The sequence below is a fragment of the Dama dama genome, chromosome 1 (assembly GCF_033118175.1).
Source record: "Dama dama isolate Ldn47 chromosome 1, ASM3311817v1, whole genome shotgun sequence".
Taxonomy (NCBI): domain Eukaryota; kingdom Metazoa; phylum Chordata; class Mammalia; order Artiodactyla; family Cervidae; genus Dama; species Dama dama.
The window spans coordinates 32,584,507-32,603,178 of NC_083681.1; the positions used below are offsets into that span (position 1 = coordinate 32,584,507).

Consider the following 18,672-nt stretch of genomic DNA (forward strand, 5'->3'; position numbering starts at 1 on the left):
CTAAAGGCCAGGCCGACTGAAGCACAAACTGGAATCAAGATTGCCAGGAGAAATATCAATAACCTCAGATATGCAGATGATACCACCCTTAGAGCAGAAAGCAAAGAAGAACTAAAGAGCCTCTTGATGAAAGCGAAAGAGGAGAGTGAAAAAGTTGGCTTAAAACAACATTCAGAAAACTAAGATCATGGCATCTGGTTCCATCACTTCATGGCAAATAGATGGGGAAACAATGGAAACAATGACAGACTATTTTGGGGGGGGCTCCAAAATCACTGCAGCCATGGTGACTGCAGCCATGAAATTAAAAGAGGCTTGCTCCTTGGAACAAAAGCTATGACCAAACTAGACAGCATATTAAAAAGCAGAGACATTACTTTGCCAACAAAAGTCCGTCTAGTCAAAGATATGGTTTCTCCAGTAGTCATGCATGGATGTGAGAGTTGGACTCAACCAGTTCATCCTAAAGGAAATCAGTCCTGAATGTTCATTGGAAGGACTGATGCTGAAGCTGAAATTTCAATACTTTGGCCACCTGATGGAAAGAACTGACTCATTGGAAAAGACCCTGATGCTGGGAAAGACTGAAGGCGGGAGGAGAAGGAGACGACAAAGGATGAGATGGTTGATAGCATCACCCACTGGATGGACATGAGTTTGAGCAAGCTCCGGGGAGTTGGTGATGGACAGGGCAGCCTGGCGTGCTGCAGTTCATGGGGTCCGACACAATTGAGCGCAGGACTGAACTGAACTGAAACCTGCTTCCTACAAGACTGCGTTACACACGCCAGCGCCAGTGAGAAAGCAAAAAACAAACAAACAAAAATCCAACCTAAAAACCCCACGCTCTGCCACCTTGATACCTAAATAGGGTCCCCGCCTCCCTTCAGCGGGACCCGGCGAAAGGGGCGTGCCCGAGCGCGCGGAACCCACGTGACCGCTGAGAACCCCCGTCAGCCAAGTCGCGCGATCTGCCGTCATATCAGCTTATGTCGCTAGCCTCTGATTGGCTGGCGGCGCCGGCAGCCCCGAGCGTGAGGTCAGGCTACGCCCTTCCCGACTTCGGCTGCTTGGCTGACCGCGGAGATCCACTAGTTGGAACTGCAGGGGCCCCGAGGAACCAAGTCGGCAGCCAGGCAGCGGGCGGCCGATTCTTTCTAGGTAAGGATGACATGGGGGCTGGGAAAGGACGCCGAATACACCTGAACGGGATGCGTGAGGAGAGGAAGAAAGGGGGGTGGTGGGGTAGAGAGACAGGCAAGACCCAGGAGGTGAGAGCGTGTCTGTCCCTCCCCTTCTCCCCCATCCCGCTGGCGTTTGTTGACTGCTTCCTGGACGTAAGGCCCTGGGCAGGAGCTGGGGCTCTGTCTGCGAAATTTGGCTCAAGGACTCCTGCGCTGACCATTGGCAGGGACGAGCAGGTAGCTGGGTGGGGGCTGTGATGGGGCGAGTGCAGGGCGCAGGGCACGCGCGCTGGCCAGGGGCTGGCGGGAGGCGAGTTGCGGCCAGAGACCTCCAGGTTAGGGGCCTCTGCCTGGCCAGAGCGCGTATTTCAGGGCACGAGGAGGCTTGGACGTGAAAGAAACAGAACATAAGAGTGGACCTGAAGAAAATGAAATGTTTGATGTTGGCTATTGCGAAAATCTATTACAAGGCAACTCCACTGAACGCTAGTAAAGCGTTTTGCGACGAATTTCTTTCTGTTCTTGGGAAATTTTTTTTTTTTCTTCAAGAGGCAAAGGAATTAGGCTGAAGAACTGGTGATTATTTGTGCAAGCCCCAGTTATTGTAGTGTAATTAAGATGACTATAGAGCCCCTGGCTTTAGGAGTGTAAACACTTTAAAATTATATGCAAAAATATGTGAGCTTCTAAGGTCATTGAGAATTTAAAATTTTAAGGAGCTGAAGAGATAGTGATGAAGAGACAGTAGAACTTGGTTAAAGTCTGTGGATTTTGCAACCAGCCTGAGGGTGATTGAATCCCAGCCCCAGCATTTGTTTACTTGATCGCTCTGGGTATCTTGTGTCCAGATTTCTTATAAGAATAATACTAGTACCTAACTTTTAGGGTGTATCTTGAAAGGGTTAAATGAGTTAATATTTACAGTACCTCATATATAGTAAATGTTGATACTAGAAATGAGCAATTTTTTAAAATCAGATAACACTTTTTTTGCCTTAGGTTAGAGTAATTTTGACTCGGCTGTAGTTCCTGTAACAGTAGTAATAATAAATAGCTCCTGTTCCTTGAGGAGGTTCCACATGTTAGATAATGCCACATCGTATACTTCATCTCTAAATCTTAGAACAGTTCTGTAACCTAACCTAGATATGCTTTCTCTATTTCATAGATGTGGGTTTGAATATAAACTTCAAAATTGAATTGCAGTTTTGAGATCATAATTGTTAGTGATTTCAAACTTTTTTTTAGATGTCAGAAATTCCAGCAATATATTTGTGAATACCTGATTACTACATCCCACAAATTCCGGAAAAAAAAACAAACAAACTTTAAAACAGGTTTCATCTCACAGTATCTCAGCTGCCTCCAGATGGTCTGAGGTACATTTCCTCCTTTCTTCTAGGTACTGGCTTACTATCATAGCAGTTATATACAGGGAATATGCAAATCAATACAACGCTCATGGTCTTCAGTTAAGAGTTTTTTTTAATAGGTAGGGACTGAGAGCTTATTAAAGTCTTTACTTACATCGAATATTAAAAGTAAAATATAAAAAAAAAAGTTAAAGAATGCTCATGGTTAATGTTTGAGTTATTTTTGGCTACACGGTACTGTTCCAGATATTATACTAAGTCCTCTACATAGGAACCTTCAAGTTTTGAACTGTGAAAGGTGTGAACGTGCATTCCGTCAGCATCAGTGAAATTGCAGCTTGCCCTCCATCTCCTATTGCTGACAGTCCTTCAGCTCTACCATCTCCCTCCTACTCTCTCCTACTGTCCCTCCTCTAGTCAATAAGTCTTATTGCCTGTTCACCCGATGCCAGCCCCTGTCTGTATACCAGCTATTGTACTGTACTACTGTACTTTTCAAGGTATTGTATGGTAAGATTAAAAATGTTTTATTTTTTGTTTGTTTTTTGTGTATTCTTTGTGTGAAAAGCATTAGAAACCTATTACAGAATAGTACTATATAGCTGATTGTGTTATTGGATACTTTGGCTGACTTCGTTGGACTTAGGAACAGAATTTATTCATATGTAGGAGACTTACTGTATGTGGAATTATGGCTGTTTGGTATTACAGGTAATATGCAAGACTCGTTCACCAACTCTTCAGTTCAGTTCAGTTCAGTCGCTCAGTCATGTCCGACTCATTGTGACCCCATGAATTACAGCACGCCAGGCCTCCCTGTCCATCACCAACTCTCGGAGTTTACTCAAACTCATGTCCATTGAGTCGGTGATGCCATCCAGCCATCTCATCCTCTGTCGTCCCCTTCTCCTCCTGCCCCCAGTCCCTCCCAGCATCAGGGTCTTTTCCAGTGAGTCAACTCTTTGAATGAGGTAGCCAAAGTATTGGAGTTTCCACTCTTACCAGCCTTTAAAGTGTGTGTGTGTATGCTAATTTGCTTTAGTCATGTCCGACTCTGTGCAGCCCTATGGACTTAGCCTCCCAGGCTCCTCTGTCCATGGGATTCTCCAGGCAAGAATACTGGCACGAGTTGCCATTTCCTTCTCCAGGTGATGTTCCCAACCCAGGGATCGAGCCCAGGTCTCCTGTTTTGCAGGCAGTTTCTTTACCGTCTGAGCCACTAGGGAAGCAGCCTTTAGTGCTATAGCAATATTCTTTTCAGTTGTTAGGTTCTTCTTAAATGTTTGTTTCTGATCTTACTTAATGTATGTGACCTGCTGCTCTGTCCTTTATGGCTTCAACTTCAGCTACAGCTAGGCTCCTTTTGATCTTCAGATTCATGTTTGCAGGTAGACTGCTGCTTTTATCCTGGAGTCCAGATGAGTCACAGCAATTAGACTTAAGACCCAAACTGAACCCATCATTCCTCGTACCTCAAAAGTTCCTGTTGCACCCAAATATACTAGCTCCACAATATTCCCTATTTTTGATAACATCCTAGGTTTCTTTTTTTAGTTGATGTATAGTTGATTTACAAAGTTTTATTAGTTTCTGATGATAGTTTTTCATACTTTTCTCCATTATGGTTTATAACAGGATATTGATTATGTTCCCTGTGCTATATAGTAGGATCTTGTTGTTTATTCTTTCTGTATAGAATAGTTGGCATCTGCTAGTCCCAAACTCCCATTAGACTTCTTAGTCTCTGTTGTCTGAGTTCAGGCAGTCATCCTCTCTAGGTTAGTCTACCACACTAGTTAGGAGCAACCAGTCTCCCTGTGTCTTATCAGTATAATACATTCCTAACACAACAGTTTTTATAAAATATGTGTCTGTTTATACCTCTTTCCTCATCGAAAGTCTTTCATGTCTTCCCTGTCATGTGTGAGGGAAAGTTCAAATTCCTTATCAGAGCACCAGATCCAATAGCAAAAGCAGTCTGACACCAGTTTCCTTTTACCAGGTTCATCTTCCAACCTTTTTTTCCCTCTGCTTCACCCTCGTCACACTGTTAAGCATCCACCTTGCCACATCCCATGAGCCATGAATGTACCATGGCCTTTCCATGGCTTTGCAGTTGTTATTTCTAATTGAGATAATTATCCCTCCCCCCCCCCCCCCGCCGCTTTTTTTTTTTTCTGGTAATGTCCTTCAAAGCCCAAATCAAAGTACTTCACTGTACAGCCTTCTGTTGTAATAGCAGATAGTTGTGTTGTCTTTTCTAATTTTGTACAGTTTGCATATATGTACCTTCATTGTAGAACTTCTGGGTGGCCTGGTGGTAAAGAATCCACCTCCCAATGCAGGAGATGCAGGTTCAATCCCTGGGTCGGAAAGATACCCTGGAGAAGGAAATGACAGCCCACTCTAGTATTCTTGCCTGGGAAATCTCATGGACAAAAGAACCTGGCAGGCTACAGTTCATGGGGTCCCAAAGGGGTCGGACACATCTTAGCAACTAAACAACAACCTTAATTGTAGTACTTGTCGTATTGATGGGACTGTTCCGTCCTATAGGTGCCTTACTTTGAAGATGGATTTAGACTGAATCTTTTTAATCTTTGAATGCTCGTCACCTGGTGTAGTTCTTGATACTTAATTGTTGTTTGAGTGCATTAACAATATATGATGAAGGATATATGTCAATATCTGGTATCTGTATTAGTTGATTGTAAATTTTTTTCCATGTCCACGTGAGAAAAAATGCTTGCAACTCATATCACAAACAAGGGGCTAAACGCCCTAATAAATAAACAACTTCTAGAATTTGATTTTAAGAGACTGAAAACTCAAAGGCAATTTTCAGACTCTTTTTTCTTATTGCTGTTGTTCAAAAGTTTTAGTTATAGATGAGGGCTGTTTAGAATACTGTGCACATTTCTCACTACCAACAGTACAGTGAAGAATGAGAAAATAGATTGTCAATGATGGAGTCAGTGATCAGCCCACAAAAGCTGACTGTGAATTTGCTGAACATTATATGCAGGATCAACTTAAGTTTTTCAAAGTTTAAGCATCTGGAAACAGGAGCTGGCCTACTTTCCTTTCAAAGGGCTAGATAATAAGCATTTTAGGCTTTGTGAGCCATGCTGTGTCCGTTACAGTGACTGAATCTTGACTTTGTAGTATAGAGAAGCAGCTATAGACTATGTAATAGACACATGTGGACATAGCTGTGTTTCAACAAAGTTTCTTTACAGAAGCAGGCACTGGGTTCAAGACCTGTGGGACCACAGTTTGCCAACCCCTGACTACTGGGGGGTGGGTGGCGGGGGCGGGGGGAGAAATGTAATCTAGTTTTCAGTGTCAAGAATACATTTTTTGTTCCATCAATGAGAGTTCGGGTCAGTCACAAAAATAGAATAGTCCCTGACTTTTTTGGTTGTGGTCACATCATAGATCCCTTTTAGGAAATTGACCTGAAGTCTCAGCACTGAAGCAAAGGTCTTTGAAATATGAATCCTTTGTGCCATTGAAACTTGTAGGGGAAGGAGAAAGCCATTTACCTAAATACCTTTGCTATTTGCATGCTAACTATTACCATGTTCTCTGGCAATAGGATATAGTGGAGGCAAACACTGAGATGCAATTAGATCTGGATTTACACCACCCATCAGCCTGGCCTTGGAGAAGAAGTTTTGTGGGCCCCAGTTTTTCTCACTGAGCTTTGGTGTCCCCATGTATAAGATGAAGAGACTGGACCCTAGTCCAGAGATGACATTGAAGACCCCTTCTGGCTCTAATGATGGCATTTACAGGATTGTAGTAGCAGCAGGCTTGTACTTCATATGCCTATGAAAGCAGGAACTTCATATATAGTTTTTCTGAAAAATTTTTGTTTTGAGAAGTGTCAACATGGGAAAGTAATTGTTGTTACTTGTTTATCCTTTAGGGGCTAAGATGGATCTTGTACTCAGTATTGCAGATTATTATTTTTTTACACCATATGTATATCCAGCCACGTGGCCAGAGGACAACATCTTCCGACAAGCCATCACTCTCCTGATTGTAACAAATCTCGGTGCTTATATACTGTATTTCTTCTTTGCAACACTGAGTTATTATTTTGTCTATGATCATTTATTAATGAAACACCCACAATTTTTAAAGGTAAGTGGTTTTCTTATCTATTGTTTAATTACTGTTACAGTAAAAATAGCAATGTGATGTATCAATATTTGTGAGATTTTCAGATTAAACTGGTTATAACCTTTAGAGTTTCTAAAACCGGCTCCAAATGGGATATTTTTGGAAGAACTAGTTCTCTCTCTCCTTTCCTTAAACAGATAAATAAACTGTACTTTTTTTTTTTTTTATCTGTAAGCCTGGTCTTGCTAGACACATAGATAAGAATTTCTTTGCTAATAGTGATGAATAAATAAATGTAGACATTTGTATAATTATTTTAATATTAAGCTTTCACAAACTGAAATATGCTTTTACTATGTATATAATTTTTGACTACATAATCCAAACTCAGCAGATATAGACCTATTTAGTGACTTTTCTGTTTCAGTTACTTGTATTTGTCAGTCACTGCAAAGAGTGGGGAAAAAAGGTAGAGAGGGTTGGGAATGGAAGTTAATTATGAAATAAATGAATATTCTGTAAATAGAAATTTGGAATAGAGATTTTGTAGGAAGGGGAAAAAAAGATTTAGAATTTAAAATATTTGTTGCATTTGCTTCCTGCAAAAGAAATGTTTTTCTTATACACCCCTGCCCAAACAGTAACATTTTAGTAGAAGCAGTTTGGAGGTAAGTGCCTTCATATAAAAGAGACGTTCAAAATCCAATCTGGAACAATTGTGTGCTAGTTTTGTTTAACATAGATTTTGCACTTTGTAAGTATTAGAAACTTCATTTTCAGAATCAAGTCTCTCGAGAGATTACGCATTCTGTCCAGTCAATGCCATGGATGAGCATCCCCACGGTTTCACTGTTCCTGCTAGAGGTGAGAGGTTACAGCAAACTCTATGACGGCATAGGAGAGTTTCCATATGGTGAGTTTCCATATATGGTATAAGAGTTTCCGCATGGAGTGTAAACTTCAGGCAGAGATGGGTTTCTTGAAGGAGTCAAATCTGCCTCTTCTTTTCTTCAAAATACTTTTAAAAATTTCAATTTGTTTTTATGTGTGCATGCTTGTTTGCTTCAGTTGTGTCTGACTCTTTGTGGCCATATTGACTGTAGCCCACCAGGCTTCTCTGTCCATGGGATTGATTCTCCAGGCAAGAATACTGGAGTGGATTGCTATGCCCTCCTCCAGGGGATCTTCCCAACCCAGGGATCAAACCCACATCTCTTATGTTTCCTGCATTGGCAGGCAGGTTCCCACTAGTGCCACCTGGGAATCCCAGTTTGTTTTCAGTATTCTACTTTAATTCATTCATGTCCTGCCACATATGTGCATTTCTTTAATTTCATCTCAGCCTTAAAGCCTTTCTTGTAGGTGAGATTGTGCCCAGGAGAAGATTGACATCATCAGAGCTAGAGCCTTGAATTTGTTTCCTATTACCTATATTTAATTCAAGCATTCCCCCCCCCAAAAAAAATAAATCTCAAGTAATCAATACTTATAGAAAAATCAGAAGACAAATTTTTTTTAAAAAATCTATCATCACTTATTTTTTTAAAAAATCCATCATTATTTATATCACAAAATTGAAACCCTTGCTATGCATGCTGGTTTGGACTCTGATTTTTTTTTTTCTTGCCAATGTTTATGCCCATATTTTCATGCCAATTAGTTTTAGAATTACATTGCATAAATATCCATTTAAATAAACTTTATTTAAATAATCTATACTTTTAGATCTTTAGATTGTTTCTTATTTTTCTATTATAAACAGTGCTACAGTGACTAAACTAAAGTTTTGTGAAATTCTGGAATTACTTCATCAAGGTACATTTCTGGAATCTAGTATTAGAAAGTAAGAGTAATACATAATTAAAATTTGTTGTTCATGTACCAGCTTTAGTTGTAAGCTTTTCACGTTTCATCACTCCCATCTTATTCTATATTAATCCTATGAGGTAGGTACTACGATATGCTCCTTTAGAGGTGAGTAAATTAAGTGTACAGAAGAGTTTCAGTAACTTGCTGAGCTCACTTGACAAGTAAGGGGTGGATCCGGGACTGAAATCCACGGTTGTTGGCATCAGCACCCCTGCTCTCCTAGTAAAAGTTTAGTTTTCAAAGGAGGAAACAAAAGTCACACACCAGGTGCTGAATTGGCTCGGCCCTGGAAGGTGGGCTGAATTATGAATAAAAGTAAAAGGAGAGCGGTTTGAGTAAAGATACAGAGGCAAGACTCTGAAGATGTTGGGAGGATGCTAAGTGAACCAGGCTGGTTAGTACATGAGTAAATGAGGTTGGAAAAGTCAGAAGGAGTTGGGTTACAGAGTAAATGCTCATAATATCATGACTTAAGGTTGTTTGTGGAAAATAAAATTCTAAGCAGAGGAGGTAAAGTATGTAAAGATATGTGTGTTATGAAGATTAATATGAAAAGAAAAATAACATTATTCTCCAGCATTTAATTAATAAAGATAACATAGGAATATACTCTTTCTGTTTCGTAAGTATCCTCATAGTTTAATTAATAAATACTTTAGGTAGGACACTTCAAGTTTTTATGAGAGGAAAATGAACAGATCCCAGAGTCAAGGGAGATGGAGGTTGTGATGCATTGAATTAACAAAGCAGATAGTTGGCAGTGTTTGGGTCTAGTATCCTGTTTTGTCTCCTTAGACGGACTTGTCAAAAGTAACCTCTGAATGAACTTATGGTTGCTGGGGAGAAGGACAGATAGTTAGGGAGTTTGGGATCAACATGTACACCCTGCTATATTTAAAATGAATAACCAACAAGGACCTGCTGTATAGCATAGGGAACTCTGCCCAGTGTTACCTGGCAGCCGGATGGGAGGGGAGTTTGGAGGAGAGTGGATACATGTGTATATATGGCTGAGTCCCTTCACTGCTCACCTGAAACTATCACAACATTGTTAATTGGCTACAACCCAATACAAAGTAAAAAGTTAAAAAATATATTAAGGAGGGGAGAAAAAGTAAACTGATCCTAGGAGCTGCATCTTGATTCTGCCATGTCCTTTTGTCTCTTGTAGGCTGGTTTCAACTCGTTGCTAGTGTCTTGTCCTTTCTCTTCTTCACTGACATGCTGATCTACTGGATTCACAGAGGCCTTCATCATAGACTTGTATATAAGGTAATAAGCTTGACTCATTTGTAGAGGAAGAGAGAAAAGACACATTTCAGCAGTGGATAGCTATAGATCCTGTCTCGTTTTCAAGAATTTCCTCTAACTTACTAAATACCTAAGTAGCCTTAGTCATGATAGGTACCAGGTACATTTTGTTTGTATCCTTTATGAATCTGCACGGACTGTGCTAAAAATCTTACTGTCTTGGGGATTTTCTAAAGTAATTTGCTAAATTCAACAGGATTTTTTCAGATAAATCATTTCCCACACCATGAGCATGAAAAACTAAGTAGAATGTCGCACTGGGTAAAGTCTGTGGCATTAACATGGTCTCTTCTTCTATAGCGCTTACACAAACCTCATCATATCTGGAAGATTCCAACTCCATTTGCAAGTCACGCTTTTCACCCTCTGGACGGCTTCCTTCAGAGTCTGCCTTACCACATATACCCTTTTATCTTCCCGTTACACAAGGTAGTTTATTTAGGCTTGTACATCTTGGTCAATATCTGGACAATTTCCATTCACGATGGTGATTTTCGTGTTCCCCAGCTCTTAAAGCCTTTTATTAATGGCTCGGCTCATCACACAGACCACCATATGCTCTTTGACTATAATTATGGGCAGTATTTCACCTTGTGGGATAGAATTGGAGGCTCTTTCAGAAATCCCTCCTCCTTTGAGGGGAATGGACCTCTTAATTATGTGAAGAAAATGGCAGAAGAAAAGCACAATAGCCATGGAGGAAGTGGTTATAAAAATGAAAAATTATTCAATGGAGAGTGTACAAAGACTGAGTAGATTATTTCCCAATTATTAAAAATTTTTAATCAAGGAAAAATAATCTACATACGTTACCATGAGGAGGCATAGCAAGTGAACAGTATCATTTGAAAAATCAGTATTGTGGGTATAGCTGAGGAATGCTCATAATGGTAGATCAAGGGAATGTGGATGTGTACCACGATTTTAACCTCGTGCTCCAAATACTGGATGTTGGTCTAAGGAACAAGCTGTGTCTTTCTAGCCAGCAGATCTGTAATTTGTATAGCCTCAACAGCAGTTTTTTACAAGATAGAGGATAAATCATTGAGGGGACTGGGCTGTGTCCTTTTGCCTTAATTTGTGCATAGTCATTAAAGTAAAATTCATTGTGCTTAATGATATCAAGACTAAATGGCATAACAAAGAAGTACTAATATGAAGATGGTTTCTCGTATCAGAAGTGATTAAGTATTTGGTACAGTAAGTTCCCTACATAAAAACAAGTTCCATTCTGAGAGCCATGTTCGTAAGTCAGATTTGTTTATAAGTCCAACAAAGTTAGCTCATCTACCCAACCAACACAATTGGCTATATAGTACTGTTTTGTAATAGATTTATAAGACTTTTCACACCAATAATACGTAAAAAACAAACACGAAAAATAAACATCTTTACTCTTAGAGTACAGTACCTTGAAAAGTACAGTAATATAGTATAGCAGATGGCACCTGGGCTGTCATCGAGTGAACAGGCGAGGAGAGTTACTAACTCAAGGAGGTGGGAGATGGAAGAGCTTCAGATCATCAGCAATAGGGGATACCAGCTACGTCACCACTGCTTTTATGCTTGCTTCAGACATCCTGGGCTTGAGATAAAAATACTGCACAGCACTGTACAGTGAAGAACACAAAAGCACAATCCCACAGTGTCACGCATGTGACAGTGTCCACTAGATATGTGAACTTAGTGATTGGACATGCGCGCGCATGTCCTCATCTTTGAAGGTTAGAAACGTGAAGGTTCGTATGTAGGGGACTTACTGTGTTGGTATGATAACTTGTGCTTTGTTCAAGTAGAAACATAGATTTGAAAAAAAATCATAATGTATTATCAGCTCAGTAACCTGATTAATAGCTGATGTTACAAGATTATTATCTTTCCACACATAGAAAACTTACTCTCTGTTGACATCGTCAGTGAACAGATACATTGGAATTTTAGAAAACATTAGTACTGCCATGATTTAATCCAGATCTGGGATTAAAGATTTTGATGGTTATTGTTTTCAATTGTTATTTAATAGGTGTAAAATGATGTGATTCTGAATATATGTAGAAAGGGAAATTTGATGCCCAGGTAATATATTTAACTCTACTGGTTTTTTAATTAAATTGATGCACTGCACTTTTGATAAGTTTCAAACTTACAATCCTGTGATTTCTATAAAAGGAAATAATTGCCAAATGTTTTAGGCCTATCACTGAAGATTAGTTTAGAAATATTATTTCAATACCCTCCTGTTTGTTTACTTCTTCCCGCTCCCTCTGTGAAAAGATTTAACAGATAACTTTGACTAAGAAATGTCATGTGTTGTAATATAAGTATGTTGGGAAAACATGGTTGGCAAAGGTATTGTCTAATCTATTTATGTAAACAATAAAAGTTGATTATGACTGTTATTAAAGTGTATCAGTTAAATATTATAAAAGCATAAAATATTCTTTGTACAAATTTTATATCACTGTGAAACCTCAGAAGTGTTGTGGATTGTCACAACTTTTAGAATATCTCCAAATGCTTGCTATCAAGGGGAGAAAGAGAGAAGGGAGTGCCACTTTCTTTTTATATTTCATATCTGTTATTAGATTCTTTTAGCAAGACACCAGTCATAAAATTTAATGCTTTGAATCCAGAAGAAAATGTTTGTTTTTTTTCCTTTCTGTTTAAGTTATTGTTACAGTGTTGCTTCACTTAAGCATACCAGTATACCATTTAGTATTTTGTAAGTGGTCAGTGCATCTAAATGCTTTTCACTAATCCCCATGGTCCCTGTTTTCCTCTCTGCCTGAGAAAAAAAAAGAAAATTAAGAAGTAAACTTTGTTTCCCGAAATGATGAAAGCTAATATTTATTGAGCTTTTATTCTTGATCAGGTAAAAGTCCTTGATGTAAGAACATGAACCCAGCTGGTAACTTTCCTGAGGTTATTTCTCTTCTCATGTAAAGTACAGCATGAGTGTTTCCGGTTGGTGAACAGATTTCCACAGTTACCTGAGACCCAGGCTCCTTCCACCTCTGGGCTCTGCTATTCTCCCAGTTTACAAAGTCTTCTCTATTGAAGGAGCCAGCAGGGGAAGAGGGTAGAGTGCCCATGTTGCTTTGGACGAAACTTAATCATGTGGCGCATCTAACTGTAAAGGATTCTGGGAAATGTGTCCAGCTGTGTTCCTGGGAGGACAGGGTCACCAGTTGTTTGACCAGGTAGCCATTTTGCCATGCTCATGTGATTTATTTTCCTCTTTTTCAGGGTCCCAATAAAGGTATTGAGGGAATGAATGAGCTCGAAAGTATTTCAAGTTATCCATTCACTGAATGTCTTAGTTCTCTTAATTCCATAACTTCAGTTATGAGTGTTAAAGTTTCCTCTAGATTCTTAATACTGTGTAGCTAATAGAAAAGAAAGAATATAATTTATGATGGAAGTTTCCTCAAAGATCTTAGTGGTAAACTAGTCTCCGCCCTGCCTCCTCTCTTAAGTTCTAATCTTATTAAGCAGTATTATGTTAAGTAATACAAACAGTGGTTTTTGTGCACAGTCACCACATCATGCTATTTTCCTTTAGATGCATTCAGAAATTGCTCATGGAAGTGAGAATCTAAATTCCTTCCCACGGGAATATCAAGTGAAAGACTTTAGAGGAGTTCAGAAATTGCTCATGGATGTGAGGATCTAAATTCCTTCCCACATGAATATTAACTGAAAGACTTGCCTTTGAAACTTTTTGTGGTTGTAAGACAGAAAATCAACGGACTTCCTTGGTGGTCCAGTGGCTTAGGCTCCACGATCCCAATACAGGGGACACAGATTCAATCCCTGGTCAGGGAACTAGAGCCTGCATGCCACAATCAGAGATCCTGCATATCACAACTAAGCCTAGGCACAACCAAATGAATGAATGAGTGAATATTTTTTTTAAAAAAGAAAAGGATCACACTTCCCCCTTTTATGGTAGGAATTGGGAAATAGATGGAGACAGTATAGAGCACGTTGCAAAACCTGAAGACATACTGAGTCGTTGTCCTTATCTCCTTGTCTCGGAATGCTGTAATTTCCCTATTCCTCACTGCCCTTTATTGTGGTATGTGTATGTGTGTTTTCGTTTCCTCTCTCATCTTCAAAAGGCAAGGATAGATGGGCAGCAAATTATGAATTCTGTTTTGGACAGGCAGAGTTTACAGTGCAAGCAGATTATTTCAACAGAGATAACATCTGAGAAGATGGAGATAGGGAGACAAATTAGAACAAAGATTTGAGATAAATTCAATGAGAAGAGAAGTTTGAGGCTATGAGGTTGCCAAGTAGAACATGGCTAAGGGATATCCGGAGAAACCAGTTTGAGGGGGAAAGAGCTTCCTTTGTCTTCCTCGCTTCAAACTCAAAACACTTGAGTGGCAGTCATATCAGCATTTATGACTTTCTATCATCTGTCATTGTTACATGTATCCAATTTATTCTAGGCTCCACCTAGATTCTTACATAAAGTGGAAACCACGTGTGAATCATCCTTATATTAAACCATATGTCCTTATTGAATGCCCAAGACCTGGCTGAGGTTTGATAAATACTTTGCTGAATGAATTAATAAAATGGTGGCAATGTCATCCTCTTCAATAATTAATGAACCCCTACTAGGTGCCAAACATGGCATTAGGTACAAATATTTAATCTGCAGGATCTTAAATGTTGACTTTTTAGCCAACCACTCATTTCTCATTTATTCATTAGCTGACATTTGGTGAGTACCTTGCAGAAGTCAGGAGAAGTAGAAAGGAATCAAAAATGGTCCCCACATCAAGGATAAACTTGCTCCTTTCTTTCTCACTCAGTCATACCTTCCACTGGAAGCAAAACCCCCCAGTACCCTGGATTCTGACCCTACGTGAATTAGTAATGTGAATACCGATTAGGGGGTTGAATGACTCTTTGGCATTATTACATAACAGTGTGCTCTGATACAAATAAAAGAAAAATTCTTCAAAATTATATTCCCTGATAGCTCAGTTGATAAAGAATCCACTTGCAATGCAGGAGACCCTGGTTCGATTCCTGGGTCAGGAAGATCCGCTGGAGAAGGGATAGGCTACCCACCCCAGATTCTTGGTCCTCTCTGGTGGCTCAGCTGATAAAGAATCGCCTGCAATGAGGGAGACCTGGGTTTGATCCCTGGGTTGGGACGATCCCCTGGAGAAGGGACTGTATAGTCCATGGGGTCACAAAGAGTTGGACATGACCAAGCAACTTTCACATCACCAAGAAGTGACAAACCTAGGAGGATATTAGCTTCAGCTAGAGTGTAATTCATCTCAGATGAATTTTAATAGATGATCTGAGCTTCTGAGTTAAATAGTTTTGAGTCCTGTCTGCCATTTGCAAATTGTATGACCTTGGTTGATGAAAGTACTGCCTACCTAATACAATTAAACAAGTTAGAAACACTCAATTAAATGTTAACAGAGCCTATTATTCGTGTAAATTGTGCTGAATGCCTCTTTCTAGGTTCGATGATTATTGTCATTGTACCTAGGATAACCTTTCACATATTTTGCCTTCAGTCTTTCTCAGTCTAATTCAGATGCTTAATAAATAGAGGTTTTTCATTCTTCCTTTGTGTCAGTTTTGATACACCATTTTCAAGAAAAAGAACCGACTGCTGACTTTGTCAGTTTTTCTCTATTCATTGATTGTCTTCCATATCATTAATTTCTGCCTCTTTTTATTCCCTTTTGTTGGTTTTGGGTTTATCCCTTTTTTGCCCCCTAACTTCTTAAGGTAAAAACTCATGTCATTGATTTCTTTTTTCTTTACAAATATAAACATTTAAAGCTACAAAATTCCATCTAAGGCCTGCTATGACTGTATCTCACAAATTTCGATAGATTGTGTTTTCATTATTACTCAGTTCAAATTATTTTCTGTTTTCAAGGAGATTGAGTAATGACTTTGTCAATACCTAGTACACAGCCCTTTAAACGCATTATCTTGTTTAATTTTTGCCCGATAGGCACCATTCCCAGATGCCACCGGCCAGGCAGCTAGCTGGGTGGGGACATGACGCCACCTCCCAGCAGTCCAGCTGCCTTAGAATCCCTTGAGCCTCCGGCTGCCCTGGGACTCAGCCCAGACCACCATGCGGCCCAGGACCTGGCCCCAACCACCAGCAAGCCAACACTAGCCCTGGGACCCAGACTCAACCACCAGGGAGTGGACACCATCACCAGAAGCCCCTGGGCCACATCCTCCTCTCTCCCACCCCCCACCTAGGAGTGGGCTGACACCAGCCCTGGGACCATCGTGGCTCTGTCCAGCTTTGTCAGGCCCCAATGTACTCACCAGTGGGGCACCAGTCCCAGGACTCGCTGGGCCCTAGCCCTGCCCAACTGCAGCCAGCTCCAACCCCAGAACCCAAGGGCCCTGGCGCCAGAGACTGGGATCTGGCTCCACCCGCCACAGGGTCAGTGCTCACCCTGTGTCCCCTTGGGCCCCAGTGGGTGGACACTAGCTCTGGGCCCCCCTCCCAGCAGCCAAAGACCCCAGGACCCAGTTCTGGACCCTTGATCTCACCCGCTAGTGGGTGGGTACCAGCCTCAGGACTATGTGGCTCTGGCCCCACTCACCAGATGCAGAACTATCATGGCCCTGTAGCAGTCTTGTTAATTAAGAATCAGGAAAAAAAAAAAAAAAGAATCAGGCCCACCCAGCAGCAAACCAGCAACAAAAGTGGGATTCCTTCAGCTGTGCAGCCAGAGCCACCAGGATCTGGCCCTGCCCAGCAGAGACCAGCCCAAACCAGACCAGGGACCTGCTACACCTGCCAGCGTGCCTACAATAGGCAGCCAGTCACAAGGGCAGAACCCACGCAGCCCACGTAGAAGGCACCTGTAAAGCACAGAGCTCTGGTGACCAGAGGGGACGGCACTGCTGGGCCTCATTGGACATTTCCTATAGATGTCACTTCTCCAACATTGGGGAATACAACCCACCTACAAATAAAGACAGTGAATTAGGCAAAATGTGGTGACAGGTAAGTATGTTGCAAACAAAGGAACAAAAGAAAACTGCAGAAGAACTCGGTGAAGTAAAGGTAGGCCATCTACCTGACAGATACTAATCATAAAATGCTCAAAGAACTGGGTGGGGGTTGGGTGGGGAGATGAATGTATCAACAGGGTGGAAGTTAGAAGTTTTTAACAAAAAGTTAGAAAATATAAAGATGACCCAAATAGAACTGAACAATAACTGAAATTAAAAATACACTAGAAGGAATCAATACTAGATTAGATGATACAGAGGAATGGATCAGTGAACTCGAAGACAGACAAGTGAAAATCACTGAAGCTAAACATAAAAAAGGAAATAGAATTTAAAAACTTGAGGACAGTCTAATAAGAGAAAAGGACGACATCAAGTTTATGAACATTCACATTATAGGGATCCAGAAGGAGAAGAAAGGGGCAGAGAATGTGTGTGTGTGTGTGTGTGTGTACACATACATATATAACACCTGACCTGCCTCCTGAGAAATCTATATGCAGGTCAAGAAGCAACAGTTAGAACTGAACATGGAGCAACAGACTGGTTCCAAATAGGAAAAGGAGTACGTCAAGGCTGTATATTGTCACACTGCTTATTTAACTTATATGCAGAGTACATCATGAGAAACGCTGGGCTGGATGAAGCACAAGCTGTAATCAAGATCCAGGGAGAAATATCAATAACCTCAGATATGCAGATGACACCACCCTTATGGCAGAAAGTGAAGAGGAACTAAAGAGCCTCTAGTTGAAGGTGAAAGAGGAGAGTGAAAAAGTTGGCTTAAAACTCAACATTCAAAAATGTTAATCATGGCATCTGGTCCCATCCCTTCATGGCAAATAGATGGGGAAACAATGGCAACAGTGATAGACTATTTTCTTGGGCACCAAAATCACTGCAGATGGTGATGCAGCCATGAAATTAAAAGACGCTTGCTCCTTAGAAGAAAAGTTATGACCAACCTAGATAGCATATTAAGGAACAGAGACATTACTTTGCCAACAAAGGTCCATCTAGTCAAAGCTATGGTTTTTCCAATGGTCATGTATGGATGTGAGAGTTGGACTATCAAGCAAGCTGAGTGTCGAAGAACTGATGGTTTTGAACTGTGGTATTGGAGAAGACTTAAGCATCCCTTGGACTGCAAGGAGATCAAACCAGTCAATCCTAAAGGAAATCAGTCCTGCGTATTCATAGGAAGGACTGATGCTGAAGCTGAAACTCCAATACTTTGGCCACCTGATGCTAAGAACTGACTTGGAAAAGACCGTGATGCTGGGAAAGATTGGAGGCAGGAGGAGAAGGGGATGAGAGAGGATGAGAGGATTGGATGGCATCACTGACTGGACGAGTTTGAGTAAGCTCTGGGAGTTGGTGATAGACAGGGAAGCCTGGCATGCTGCAGTCCATGGGGTCACAAAGAGTCGGACATGACTGAGTGACTGAACTGAACTGATATATAAAACTTATTCTTTTAAATTTTTTATTTATTTTATTTTTGTCTGTGCTGGGTCTTTGTTGCTGGATGAGGGCTTTCTCTAGTTGTGGTGAGCAGGGGCTTCTCTCTAGTTATGGTGCTTGAGCTTCTCATTGTGGTGGCTTCTCTTGTTGTGGAGCATGGGTTCAAGGGCATGCTGGCTTCAGTAGTTGTGTTTCATGAGCTCTAGAGTACAAGCTCAGTGGTTGTGTTACACGGGATTAGTGGCTTCACAGCCTGTGGGACCTTACTTCCTGGACCAGGGATTGAACCGTGTCCCCTGCATTAGCAGGTGGAT

The 18,672-nt window shown here is 40.8% G+C and overlaps 1 protein-coding gene across 1 annotated transcript; it reads left to right on the forward strand.

Moving 5' to 3' along the window:
- The first annotated feature begins 1,025 nt into the window (after positions 1–1,025).
- On the forward strand, positions 1,026–12,269 carry SC5D (sterol-C5-desaturase). The gene is made up of 5 exons (XM_061146197.1): positions 1,026–1,161; positions 6,489–6,706; positions 7,466–7,598; positions 9,726–9,826; positions 10,166–12,269. Exons 2-5 carry the CDS (start codon positions 6,497–6,499, stop codon positions 10,619–10,621), a joined length of 900 nt encoding a protein of 299 aa, XP_061002180.1. The 5' UTR covers positions 1,026–1,161; positions 6,489–6,496; the 3' UTR covers positions 10,622–12,269.
- The last annotated feature ends 6,403 nt before the right edge of the window (positions 12,270–18,672 follow it).